A 13,833-nucleotide genomic window follows, 5' to 3' on the forward strand; every position below is an offset into this window, starting at 1 on the left:
GGAAAATTCACGATTTATTTTAATTTCCCACTCAACTTTACATTCACATCTATCCAGACCTCTCTTCTTTTAGGTTCAGAGGACGCTTGCCCTTTACTATACCCCCCCCCACAACTCCTCAGAATACTGCTCCATCACTTACCACACTGGTCTGCTGCACACTGAATTGCCCTGGCTCCTTCCTAACGGGAACATGTTCAAGCCAATCCCATTTAAAAATACTGCCTTGACTTAAATCTCCCTCTAGGTGGCATCTAATGTCCTTCTTCTTACTCCAGCTCCGGCAGGTTGCCAGTCCTTGCTGTCTCCACTCCCTCACTTCCCATAAAGCCTCACCCACTGCAATCTGGCTTCTATCCCCACTATTTCTGAAACAGCTCTTGCTAAGGTCACCAATGACGTCCTGACTGCCAAATCCAATGGATACTTTTCAGGCCTTATCTAACTAAAACACTCTTAGGCAACTGACACTGTTAAATGCCCGCCCCAATTCCTGACATCCCTTGGCTCTGATGACCCGGCACTCTTCCAGTCTGGCCACACTGCTGCTCAGTGTTTCCCATGGTTCCAAATTCATCACTCTGCTCTTCTCTTTCCCTACACTTGACCTGGACAATCTTGCTCACTCTTTTTTTTTTTTTTTCTATTTTAATGATTTTTTATTATATTATGTTAGTTACCATACAGTACATCCCCGGTTTCCGATGTAAGGCTCGATGATTCATTAGTTGTGTATAACACCCAGTGCACCATGCAATACGTGCCCTCCTTACTACCCATCACCGGTCTATCCCATTCCCCCACCCCCCTCCCAATCTTGCTCACTCTTGAGCTTTAAACCACCACCTTCATGCTGACAGACTCCTAGATCTACATTTTCGACCCAGATATCTTCTCCAAGCTTCAGACTGCAAAAACATCTCCATTTGGACATCTTACAGGAGCCTCAAAATTACCCCTCACTGCTCTTTCTCACCTCATTTCTCCCTCAAAAACTTAAAGTATTTTTCAGCAAATCTAAGAGACCATTGATTTAAGAAGCATCGCTGGGGCGCCTGGGTGGCACAGCAGTTAAGCGTCTGCCTTCGGCTCAGGGCGTGATCCCGGCGTTATGGGATCGAGCCCCACATCAGGCTCCTCTGCTGTGAGCCTGCTTCTTCCTCTCCCACTCCCCCTGCTGGTATTTCCGCTCTCACTGTCTCTGTCTCTGTCAAATAAATAAATAAAATCTTAAAAAAAAAAAAAAAAAAAAGAAGCATCGCTAAGCGGGGGCGGGGGGGGGGGTGCGGGCGCCTGGGTGGCTCAGTCATTAAGCGTCTGCCTTAGGCTCAAGTCATGATCCCGGGGTCTTGGGATCAAGCCCCACATTGGGTTCCCTGCTCGGCAGGAAGCCCGCTTCTCCCTCTCCCACTCCCCCTGCTGGTATTTCCGCTCTCACTGTCTCTCTCTCTGTCCAGTAAATAAATAAAATCTTTAAAAAAATAAATAAATAACAGAAGCAATGCTAAGGGGGGAAACACACATGTACATATATACTTATCTTGGAATGGAAGAAATATGATATAATAAATGCCTGCCAAACAACTCCATCTGGATGTTCTCAGGAACCTCAAACTTGTTACATCCTAAACTAAATCTACTTATCTTCCCTCCTAAACCTGCTCTTCTTCCTATACTCTTCCAGCTGGTAGTGCCAATATCTACCTAGTCAGTCATGCCAAAAACTGTTACTTCCTTTCCCTCTGGCATCCCACCAAAATGAGGCTCTGCTGACTTTACCTGCTAACTACTTATCAAATATGCTCCTGTCTCCTCACTGCTCTCATTACTGTCATCGGGAATTCAGAAGTCTCCAAACCTGATCTCCCACCCCATTCCTCTAAACCCTTCCTACCCACAGCTGCAAGAAGAATCACCTAACACAGAAATCTGGAAAAGTCACTCCTACACCTAAGACCCTCACAGGATCTTAACAAGGCATGCAATACCCTCCAGCATCTGGCTCTTGCTTATCTATCCAGCCCCTATTTCTTAACAGTCCCAACTCCACAACCGTACTCCAATCAACCCGAACTTTCTATAGCCCTACACGTATCATGCTAGTTACCTCTCCAGACATAAGGCTGAAGGAACGCCCTCCCTCACCTGTCTCATTGCATGTCACTTCTTCTGATAAACCTTTCCTCTCCCTCTCCCAGACGGGGCTAGAGTCATTAACTTGAGTCTTCTCACAGATTCCCAAATAATACTATAGCTCTAAAAACACTACATCCTGTTACAGTTCTCTTGTCCACGGATCTGTCTCCCCAACTAGGTTGGCCAGCTCAACCAAAGCAGAGACTCTATGTTACGTGTAGTGTGTGCGGACCCTTGAACCCAAAAGTTATCAACAAACACCAATGGAATGAATGAGTTACATAATTCTTATTATTTGACCCTTGGAGGGAATAAACCAACCTAAAAGGATAAACCTTTTTCTTATACTAACAAACCCCCAAAAACATGAGAAATTTTAAGTAAGATATACTAAGATAATGGACGCCTGGATGACGCAGTTGGAAGAGCACACAACTCTTGATCTTAAGGTTGTGAGTTTGAGCCCCAAGTTAGGTGTAGAGATTATTTAAAACAACAACGACGACAACAACAAAACTTAAAAAACAAAACTAAGAACATGTATCCTTAACAAAAGCATTCAGCCTAATAAGAACCTGGCATTTCTCTTTTTGGCATTACTGATGCTCTTAAGAGTGTCAGCTAAGACATTATGTGCCCCATTATGACGGCAGGAAAGACGGCAGGAAAGGCAAGGTGACTTTTTAAACCCTGCAGAAACTTAAGTATACACAGTTAACGAATCCCCAGATTATTCTTTCTCAATTCCAGCTGCCTTCAGCTGGGCCTTTAGAAGCAACTGAAAGGGAAAATAAACACTGAGATAGCTAGTTATACTTGCTTTTTATATACGCAGTTATTGCTTAAAAGATGAACCATATGAATAAATAATAAGCTCCTGGTAAGATGTAAAAAATGAAAATTTTTGGGGCGCCTGAGTGGCGCAGTCGTTGAGCTGCTGCCTTCGGCTCAGGGCGTGATCCTGGTGTTCTGGGATCGAGCCCCACATCGGGCTCCTCCGCTGGGAGCCTGCTTCTCCCTCTCCCACTGCCCCTGCTTGTGTTCCCTCTCTCACTGCCTGTCTCTCTGTCAAATAAATAAATAAAATCTTAAAAAAAAAAAAAAATGAAAATTTTTGTTCAAATTCGAGAATCCAGCTTCTATTCTTACCTTAATTTAGAGTCATCACAACTACACAGAACTAGGCTGCACATTCCCTACAGGTATTCCCAGAAAGTACCTGAGTTGATTTGATACTCTAAGCTGCTATACCATAAAGCATGGAAACTGGTACACTGGGAAAAGCTGGGAAGAAACAAGAGCCAACCAGGGGAAGAGCTGAAAGGGAAAGGAGACGGACAGAGGACATGAGGCAAGCTAGGGCTGACTGCCTTATATACCTTGGTGAAGGTGGTAGAGCCAGAGGCCATCAGAATTTGACGCACACGGTTGTGGAAGCGCTGCATTGACTCATCATCCACACGCAGGAAACACTGAGCTGTCCGCTCCTTAGTAACCTAAACCACAAGGTCAAGGTTAGTTTGTCTCTGCTACTGCCCTAGAAGCAAGGACCAACTCTGACCCCTGCCCCCCTACTAAACTCTACCCACACACCAAGGCTCAACTGACTGATAATGAAAAGGTGTGATGGTGTTCCTCACCCCTGCACACCCCAAAGGTACAGGGGTGGTAATGCTACCAAGCCCCCTTTCCAGACTGTACCTCATTCTGTAGGTTCCAGACCCCATCCTTGTGAGTGAACTCCTCATAGCTGGTGCGGCATTTAGGTAGGATGCGGCACTCAAAGCCACACATGTTGAACAGCAAGTTGGGGTTGTCCTTACTGTACACAGATACAAAGCTGTTCTCCCACTGAACTGTAGTCACTGACCGTGGCAGGCGGTTCTTGATGTCCCAGAACACTGCCCGACCCCTGCTCACAGAGAACATATGGTCACATCACTCTCCTGGAACTTGAAGGAACTTCCCTCAGAAGGCCAGACTCTCAGTATTCTAGGAGAGTACCCTCCTTCCACCCAGGACACAACCTCATAAATTCCCTCTAAGTGTTCTCTGGGTCCCTCAGGCTGATGTTCTTCCAGCTCCCACAGCCCCAACTTAAGACTCACAAGTTGACATCATGCTTCATGAGGCGCATGCGGGCATCTCGGGGCCAGCACTTCTTGTTATTATAGCCAACGATATTTTCATTGTTGGGGTCAGGATGCTCTGTCAGGTAACGCTGGATCAGGTCCCGAGCCTCATCTGCTGTGAACCTACACCAGGCAAGATGCACTGTGGAGACTGAAATAACCTGGGACCCCATGAGACCTACAGCTTTGCAAATAAAGCCCACCTCCAACCCCCACCCTACTCACAGGACTTCATTCTGTTTTAGAGCCCCAACCCAGAAACAAGTCAACTAAGGTATAATAGCTGCATTCAGAGGCTGGGCATACGCCTCAAGGGTAAGAATGCAGGCAAGCCCTCACCTGAAGAAAATGTGGATGCGATCGATGTATCTGCAGAACAGACGGATGGGGTGGGCAGCCTCGGTGGCTATGTCCTGGAAACTAAGAAAGTCATTTGGCATCTGAGGGGGCCCAGCCATCTCACTGGCCCGGTGCAGTCCCAACACCAGCAAATCCATCACCAAGCCATAGTACTGCACGATGAATGAAGCAAACTGCAGGCCTCTAATGATCCCATAAGAATTTGTATGGTTCATGTCCTAGAACAAAAGATTTACAACTCTGAATGATTCTTAACTCACGGCCATGTCCCAGGCCTCTCTGGGGCCCATCCTCTTTGGTCCTCCCCTCAGCAAATCCTACCCCAGGGAGCCAGACACACCCCTCCCCAATTCCTTGATACCCTGCCCCCAAGACACACCTTATAGTTGATGACGACGTTGTTCTTAGCTGTCATGTAGTCAGCTATGTTGTGGTCCACGATGAGTCGCAGCAGCCTATTAAGCAGGGTCAAGTCGATCTTTTCATACATCTTCTCAAAGCGTGATTCCAGCATAACATTGCACTCACCCTCACTCGTCTCCCACACGTCCTGCAGATTATTGATGCCTGAGGAGTAGGCAAGACAGGTCTCCAACAGGTTAGAAATTCCCTTCCAAGGCTAGTGCCTGCAGTACCTATCATAACCCATAACCTCATCTCACTCCACTCATTCATCTGGACTGCTAAGAGTGTCGGCTTTGCTTGGTTTAACATCCACACTATTGCCCTGGCACCTATGCAGCAAGAGAATAAACTAAGTATACTGCCTGAATGAGAATTTTGATGTAGAACTCAATTCACCTCAGATCAACCCAATTGACCTCAATGTCCAAGGGCAAAGCAAGAAAAACTTTACCTTGGCACCACTTGTAAACAAGCAGAGGAGGTGGTTCTGTGTCAGCAGGCTTGATCCACGGTGGGAAAAGGCGGCGCTTGTCAGCTTCATACCAAAGGTACTGGTCCAAGTAGGCATCAGTGATCTTCTCCAGCGGCTCCACATCATATACTGGCACCAGGTGGCTATAGAGATCCATGAACTCAATGCCCACCTGTCGGACAGGGAAGCTGGCTTACTCGGATCCACCAATCACCTGAGGCAACCCACTACCCTGGGTGCCATGAATGAATAGCATAGCTAACAGAAAACTTGAAGAGGCAGCTTACTCACTTCTTTAAAGGCTCTCTGTGTGAGGAGGTGACGCTTGATGCGGGACAATGCCTCATGGGGGTTGTCATAGGCTTGCTCTATCAGACCTAGCTCCTCCCTCTGAGACTGGTTTAACCGAGACTTCACACTGACAAGGAAAAAGAAAAGATGAACGGAAAAACCAAGAGGAAACCAAACCCAGAAAGGACTGAGGCTAAACCTTCTTCCTTTGGCCTCTGACAATGACGCTGTTCTCCACGCTCTCACCTTCCCAAAAGAATCTACCTACTCTATTCCTCACCTGTAAGCTTCCTTGAGCCGCTCCAAGGCCAAGATGAGCAACTTGGTGTCATGCTTGTAGGAGAGTGGGGGAAATGGGATGGGTGAGAACCTCCGGCTCTCCAACCAATGCACAGTGGTGGTATACACTGCCACCGCTTCCTCTGCTGTGATATATGGCCCATCCTGCGAAACAGACGTGATAATCAGCCTCCCACCGTGGCCTAATCCCTGCGGACAAGGCAGGGTCCCAAACCAGCAGTGTATCCCTCTGCCCACTCCCCACGTGCAGCCCAGCCTAAGCTGCTTAACCTTCAGGTAGTTGTGCTGTCTCTCCTGTTCCGCCTTCAGATAAAGCCGAGTGAGGCGGCCCAGGTTCTTTTTGCAAACAGTCTTGTCCACAGTGGCTCCACGGCGGATCCGTTCTCGATTGTAGTGGGCAGTGTTGGTCCACCAATCAGCCTTGGCCTTCACATATCGAAGGATCATATTCTCTATGGGTGTTGGCAGCCCAGGTACCTGAAAGTGTAAAAGGCACAATGAGAAAGTGACAGCAACCATGTAACTCCCAAAGGGAGCCCAGGAGTGGTAACCCTATCCCCATGCTTCTTGGAGTTGGGGCAACACCCACCTTCCAGGGAATGTTGGCCTTCCAGCAGCGCCAGGCTTCACTGAGGTGCTGCAGGATCGTCCGGGCCTTGTTCTGTTTGATTCCCTCAGGCATCATGTCCAGAATGTCATGCATCACAGCTGCTCGAAGCTCAAGGTCAAAATGCGACTCCACTCGCTGCTTTGTAACAGTCTTTGCCACCCCCTTGGAGTGTCGGCCTAGAAGTGAAATTGATTAAAAGCAAGATTGCTTTCAATGAGTCTCTACCATCATGCCCCCTCATTAACCATGGTTACACTGTCCATATGCCCAGCACCTGCAGAAAAGACGAACTATCTCGGGACATTCACAACTATGCTTCTGAGAAATTTCCATCCTGCAAATGCAAGATAGCCTCAAGGCCCCAGAGAGAAACCCAAGAAACAGAATACTAGATCAGAATCACTGGAGAACGGGACCTGTTATAGGCAATCCAGCAGGAAGGGATTTTCAGTCTCAAACAAGGGCAGGGGATAGAACAGAAACATATGATCTACCCATGAAGCGATAATAAAACACAAGTTGGAAACAGAGAAGAACACTCACCTTCAAACTGTCGGGCCAGGAGGTTGCCCAGCCACCGCTCCAGCAAAGGGGTGATGCCACGCATGAAAAACAGCCAGACCCGCCAGCCAGCAGCCCAGAAGCCACAGCCAGGGCCCTTCCCTACAGGGCCCTATGGTCCCAAGCAGAAATCAAGAACGTAAGTTAGCAATTCATTTAGAGAGCAATAGAAAACTGCACACAGGTGGGGTCAAGAGGAACATATCTTAGACAACAGAGGGAAAAAGAGGCAAAACTCTGGGACCTCAACATCTAAAATGCAGTAAATGAGAAATTATAAGGCAGAAACCAGTAACTGAGATTCCCAATTTAAAGGTAGCTTTTGGGATGCCTGGGTGGCTCAATTGGTTAGCGTCTGCCTTCGGCCCAGGTCATGATCCCAGTGTCCTGGGATCAAGGCTCGCATTGGGCTCCCTGCTCACAGAGTCTGCTTCTCCCTCTGCCTGCTGCTCCCCCTGCTTGTGCGCTTTCTCTCTCTAGCAAATAAATAAAATCTTAAAAACAAAACAAACGGCAGCTTTGGGGGGGGGGGAAGTGTTACAATTCACAAGATGAGGGCAAGTAATGACACACTTAGAGGCTCTCTCTAAGTAAGTCCCAGGAAAGAGCCCTGACTAGACCTAAAAATTGAAATGGATCTGAAACTCAGGGTCCTGAGATCGAGCCACGCATCAGGCTCCACGCTGAGCATGAAGCCTGCTTAAGATGCTCTCCCTCTCCTCCTCCCCCCTCCCCCCACAATGAATGAATGAATGAATGGAGAAAGTGAGAGCAGAAGGGCAGGGTCCCACCGTATTGAAGCGGTAATAGATGAGATGCTTCAGGTCCTTGCACATGCGAATCTGCCGCATCAGCTTGTATTTGTACCGGTACATGCCTGTCAGTTGCCCCACATGAGCAAAGATATACTGCAACCCATCTGCCAGCTGCAACACAATGATCCCATGAGGCTTTACACTACAGCCAGCTCCATGATCAGCTCAGGCTTCATTCAGATTCCCTACCCGTGGCAGGGATGAGAGATACTTGGCCTCACCTGGAAGGCATCCACATTGCCCAAACGATACTGCACATGACTGTCCACCACCAGCTTAGTTAAACGCAAAACTTCCCTACACAGATGGAAGGCATTCCCGAAACGAGATTTCTTTCTTTCCTGGAGAAGGTGCCAAGAATAGAAAAAACATTAATCAGCAATGGTCCCAAGTGGATGGATGCCTTCCTCAGAGGACAGAGCAAAATCCGTCCATCCCTCAAGCCCAGAAGACCTTTAAGGTACAATGCACACACCTTGGTGGTGAGGGTCTTGACAGGTTTAAGATTGAAGTTGTAATCCAGATGCAGATAGTTGAGGTTTTTACGGTGAATGAGAAGGTTGAGCATGTTATAGCCCTGGCGGCAAACCTGCAGCCCCACCTCCACCCAGTCCAGCTTCGTGGACTGAAAGAATTTGGTGGCTTTGAAGGAGCGGAACAGGTACCTGGGGTGGGAATAAGTCAGAGAGGGAGAGTTAGCTTCCTGGTTAACTCTGGAATAAAAGAAGTCCGAGCAACGACCCTCAGGCACCTTACCTCTTCTTTTGGGCTTTAGGGGGTCGGTGCTTCAGGGCATTCAGCACATAGTACTTCAGCAGTTTCTGGTAGGAGACCCTCACTTTCACAGGCTGCCCAGCAGGACAATGCTCCCGATACCTGGGAAAACAAGCCAACCAGAGCTAGCCCACCTCTCCTTCTAATCCCTCTGGAAAAGGCTGCATGCCCACCCAGTTGGGAGTCTTTTCTCCTATACATCCACTACCATCCCCCCAGGTAGTCTTACCAGTTCTTGACAAGGGGGATGTCCAGGGCCCGGCGGGTGCGACCAGAGCGTAGGTTGAAGGGCCGTGGGGCCCAGAGCAGGGCAATGCCATTGGCTGTATTGTCTGTGTAGAGGGGTGTGTCCTTCAGGAAGGGCTCCACAAACTCTGGGAGCTCAAACTCCTCATCATCATCAGGCAACGGTTCCTGGCTCTGAAAGAAGAACCCCCCCAAGGGTTCAGCTCCCATTGAACTGGGCAGAGAATGGGGATAAGAGGGAAACTCTCTGGGGCCGAGCACAGTGGCTCCATCTACCATGGAAACTGGGCTGTCAGACAAGAGAAGCCCTAAAGGGTCAGGCCAAAAGGGCCAAGGGAGCAGAGAACAAGCCAGGACCAACCAGGAAACCAAGAATCACTCCTCACACCCCAACTGGCTCACCACCAAAGGTCTCCCAAATGAGCCCCACTACCTTAGGTAAACACAAAAACTATGCTAGGGTAAGGAGGTCTGTTAAGAACACTATGGAACGTGGGTAAAAATCAAAAATATTACTCCAAGTGTAAAAGGCCAAACACAAAAGACCACATACTGTTAAGATCCCATTTATATGAAATCTCCAGAATAGGCAAATCTACAAAAACTAGGAGTTGCCTAGGCAAGGGAGGTTCGAGGGAAACAGAGTGACTGCTAATGGTATGGGGATTTCTGGGATGATGAAAAGTTTTGAAAATTGCCTATGGGAATCGCTGGACTACTTTGTGAAAAAACTAAAAACTGCTGAATTGTACACTTTAAATGAAGGACTTGTATGTAACTATATCTCAATAAAAGGACTGAAAAAAAAGCCATAATGCAAACAGACCAGAATATACAAAGTCCCAATCACAGAAACCCAGATAACACCAATAACTTACTTTGAGCCAAGTGCTGAACTGTCAAATTAGCTTAAAACTCAAGGGGAACACTAAACAGGATGACAAACATGTCTCCCTGTAGCTGAATTTTTATCTAGTAACACTTCAGCCACGGTCAGGAAATTTCTCTCCAAAGAACTAAGGTCAGGGACGCCTTGGTGGCTTAGTGAGTTAAGCGCCTGCTTTTGGCTCAGGTAATGATTCCCAGGGTCCTGGGATTGAGTCCCACATCAGGCTCCTTGCTCAGCAGGGACCTGCTTCTCCCTCTGCCTGCTCCCCTTGCTTGTGCTCTCACTCTCTGACAAATAAATAAATAAAATCTTAAAAAAAAAAAAAAGGAACTAAGGTCAATTGTTTCTCCTTCTCACCTTGACGGAGTGCCTGTGAGAAATTGGGTTGATCAAAGGATCAAAGTAGAAAGCTGGGAGATCAGGATCCTCAGTTTTGATGAACACAACGTTAGGAGTATGGTACCTAAAATGAAGGAAGAGTAAGCTCAGGTTCTCTGGCACCGGCCCAACCCCCCTTCCCCCCCACCTTTGCTTTGGTTCTCACCAGGTGAGGTGGACATGGTGTGGGAGGTTGTTGTATAGATAAGGAAAAGCAATCTTGTATTCAGTGCGGATAGGCTGCCGGATGATGATTTTGTTAATATCGTTGAATTCATTCCAGTCTTCATCCCTAGGGTACAAAATAAAGGATGAGCAGACTACTTGGGGAGTTTGGAAACCACAACGGGATCTCAAGGATCAAGATTAGATTTTATACAACCCAAGGTGCCTATAATCCCCAATATCTCCAACTTACTGGAGATTGATGTCTCGAACAAGAGGTTCAAATTTGGGGCCTCCAGGAATGGCCATATTGAGCGCCTTGGAGGTAAAGAAGGCCTTCAGATCAAACAGATAGAAGTAGTTGTCATCTACCAAGTCTGTCAGGAGCTGATTGGCTAGGCGGTAGAGTGTAGACATCATGGGCAGTGTGAATTGCCAGCGCTGGTAAGTGGAGCCATTCACATACCTAGGAAAAAAAGACAGGCCTATGTCAGGAAGGTATACCTAGCCCAGCCATTCACTGAGGACTCCTTCTGGACTTCCAAAACTCTCACAGGAGCAGTAACTCCAATCATCACTCACTTCCGGCTGTCCCTCAATGGCTGGTGGTCATAGAACCAGTCCAACACAGGGGCATCCTCCTCAGGGTCCAGCTCTAGCTGAATAGCCTCCAGTGGTTCAACATCTAGGATGTTATCAGCATAGTCCAAAGGTGGCTCCTCATCATCAAAAGGGGGGAACCGCATCCTCTTGAAATGCCTCCTGTCTCTTTTTTCTCGACGCATCATAATCCACATTGACCTAAAAGTCAGCAATGTTACACTACGGTTTCCACCCACTGCCCCCAACCACCACCACCACCACCACCGCCACATTCCAGCCCTTCTCACCCCCACTGGGAGATGTAAACAGGTTCAATGACCCAGGGAATCTCATTAACAAAAGAAATGGCTCCAGTGATATGGTACAGCACAGGCACATCCCGAATCTGCTCCCAAGGCATAGGCATGTTCTCCAGGAGTTTGAGGACTGCGTGGGGCATGTACTTGAGGGCACTGCAACATTAGGGAGAGAGAGGATTATAAATGACTAGGTGTTCTGCTGCCTGTGCCATGCAGAAAAGCCACATGGTATCACAGTACCACATTCCATAGAAAAGCCTGCCTTACAGTCCAAACTCTCAAACTTAGCACACAGATCCTCCTTGACTAGGAACCCTATTCCCCACCCCCCTTCAATTGTGCCACTCTTTCTCTTAAACTTCACAGTCCCACAATATTGGGCTTCTGTCTCTCTATATCAATAGCTGTCCCTTTAAAGACAGCTTCTGGACTATTACACATTCTATACTCTCTGTACCTTCCCATATAATAATAAAATACTCATATTTTATCGTAGCCATCTTTCTTGTGTCTGCCGTGCCATAGACCATAAGATCCAGAAAGCCCATTATTTTCTATTCACTGCTATATTCCTAGCACCTAGCACAGTTCTCAAAAAAATTTTTTTTATAAATAAACATCTATAGCTATCTTTTTTTTAATAGCTATGTTAGACCAGTTTATTAAGTGGCTAACATTTTTGCTTTTCCAAATGGAAAAAAAATTTGCTAAGGCGCTTACACCTGTATTCACTCAGCTTGGGGCCACAGAAAAACAAGAGTAGAGAGGCCTTAGGAGTTAAATATCCTGAACCTCAGAATTCTGGTCACTGAGGAGTTACAGGAAACAAGAATGTAGTGTCCTGTTATGGGTTTCAACCCATTCAAAGATAGGGACATCTTATCATAGCTTCAACAAGACAAATTAGTGCCAGATCAAGAAAAAAAAAATTAGGGCAATCAAGAGAATAAGTGAAGATCTGGAAATTATCACAGAACCTAGTTTTTTCTCTTCTCTTCTAACCACCAAGATGGGCTGTCAGAGAGAATTCCTGTTCCCAAAATGACAGAGCAGCTATCCAGGATAGCAACCTATGGGTCAGGGAGAAAGGAAAGAGGTCAAAATCCACATGAAATAATTCCAAGAGGTTCCTTACCCCAAGTAGACCCTTTTGTCATGGCGAAACTTCCTGTTGGTCATGTCTCCATGGTCTCGAATGATCTTCCTAACATGTTCTGGGGGCATGTCTTCCTTCTGAGCATCCACAAATCCAAACTTCCGCTTTTCTGCATAGCGCTTGGCCTGTAATTGCTGCCATTTTCGGGCTACAAAGACACCTCAGTTTAAACAACTGCAAACCCTTAGCCTGATCATCCCCACCTCTCACCCCAGGGTAAGCCCCTCAGGATGTATGAGTTAGGGGTGGGCATACAGCAGGAACACTCCTTTACAACTCTCTTATCTCACTCTGCTTTACTTTTTCCTTTATCACATTTATGACTGTCTGACATTTTTGTTACAGATTAAGTTTTTTATTGTCTACCTCCCTCACTGCAACTTAACCCGTCAGGGCAGGGTTTTTTTTCATTGCTATTGTGTCCTCATAGCTTGGATCAATGCCTGCAAATAACAGACACCGTTAAACACTTAATTAGACGAAAAAATAAATGGGGCTATAAGTAAGCTGACACCTAACGCTCTGACGCTTGCCAAAACGGGGAAAGGAAGCAAACCCGCTGCGCGCACGCGCACAGCCGCCCTAAGCCTTTGGGCCCCCCGGCGCCGCTACCGCACGCGTTCTTTACCTTTCTCTTGCAGCTTCTCCTCCGACATGTAATCTGGCAATGGGGCTAGAGGGCCGGGCACCGGGTTACCCGGCCCTCGGTAAGGAAATACTCCGGCCATTCCCGGAGAATCTGGGAGACAGAGAAAGAAAAAATTGAACGAGCAATAGGGCCCGAGTCCAGCAGGAACGCGTCGACAACCCCGGCCGGCAGTCCCGCTTTGCTCCGAGTTCGTCCAGCCCGGCCAATCCCAACTTTCCGGTCATCCAGCCCGACCCCCATCACGCCTCCCTCAGCCCAGCCCATAAAGCCCACAACGCACCCCCACAGACCCTCACACAGGCCGCCGCTTTCTTCGCAAAGCAATGGCGGCAAACCTACGTCCGCTGTGCGTTCCCAACGCCGGGAAGTACGCAACTCTCGTTCAGCAGTTGACCCAATAGGCGCCCGTGTCCTCAGACGGATTAGAGAGCTCACCAATTAGACTTGCAGATAGCGCCAGAGGGGGCGGGTCCATAGGCGGAAAGTTTAGAACGCAAGAGGGTGGGGTCCGGTAGGCGCAAGCTCCGCCTCCCGCCTTTTTCGGGCTGCTTTTGGGGACCTGTCGCAGACGAACCTCGCCTTACCGTCCACG

At 47.8% G+C, this 13,833-nt stretch overlaps 1 protein-coding gene across 1 annotated transcript in view; it reads right to left on the bottom strand.

Annotated features, from left to right (window-relative positions):
• Nucleotides 1-13,588, bottom strand: part of PRPF8 (pre-mRNA processing factor 8) — a 31,322-nt gene extending 17,734 nt beyond the window's left edge. Inside the window, exons 1-24 of the mRNA XM_008695286.2 lie at nt 13,522-13,588; nt 13,221-13,331; nt 12,572-12,740; nt 11,425-11,589; nt 11,117-11,335; nt 10,788-11,000; nt 10,536-10,661; nt 10,349-10,454; nt 9,086-9,276; nt 8,839-8,958; nt 8,558-8,747; nt 8,304-8,423; nt 8,059-8,193; nt 7,250-7,379; nt 6,686-6,882; nt 6,367-6,573; nt 6,077-6,240; nt 5,797-5,923; nt 5,485-5,677; nt 5,008-5,195; nt 4,608-4,846; nt 4,245-4,391; nt 3,838-4,048; nt 3,516-3,632 (exon numbers count right to left, since the gene is read on the bottom strand). Of these exons, the coding sequence (XP_008693508.2) occupies nt 3,516-3,632; nt 3,838-4,048; nt 4,245-4,391; nt 4,608-4,846; nt 5,008-5,195; nt 5,485-5,677; nt 5,797-5,923; nt 6,077-6,240; nt 6,367-6,573; nt 6,686-6,882; nt 7,250-7,379; nt 8,059-8,193; nt 8,304-8,423; nt 8,558-8,747; nt 8,839-8,958; nt 9,086-9,276; nt 10,349-10,454; nt 10,536-10,661; nt 10,788-11,000; nt 11,117-11,335; nt 11,425-11,589; nt 12,572-12,740; nt 13,221-13,320 (3,774 nt within the window). The 5' untranslated portion in view covers nt 13,321-13,331; nt 13,522-13,588. The remainder of the gene's footprint in view (nt 1-3,515; nt 3,633-3,837; nt 4,049-4,244; nt 4,392-4,607; nt 4,847-5,007; nt 5,196-5,484; nt 5,678-5,796; nt 5,924-6,076; nt 6,241-6,366; nt 6,574-6,685; nt 6,883-7,249; nt 7,380-8,058; nt 8,194-8,303; nt 8,424-8,557; nt 8,748-8,838; nt 8,959-9,085; nt 9,277-10,348; nt 10,455-10,535; nt 10,662-10,787; nt 11,001-11,116; nt 11,336-11,424; nt 11,590-12,571; nt 12,741-13,220; nt 13,332-13,521) is intronic.
• Nucleotides 13,589-13,833: the final 245 nt, after the last annotated feature.

The sequence above is a fragment of the Ursus maritimus genome, unplaced genomic scaffold (genome assembly GCF_017311325.1).
Source record: "Ursus maritimus isolate PB19 unplaced genomic scaffold, ASM1731132v1 scaffold_24, whole genome shotgun sequence".
NCBI lineage: Eukaryota > Metazoa > Chordata > Mammalia > Carnivora > Ursidae > Ursus > Ursus maritimus.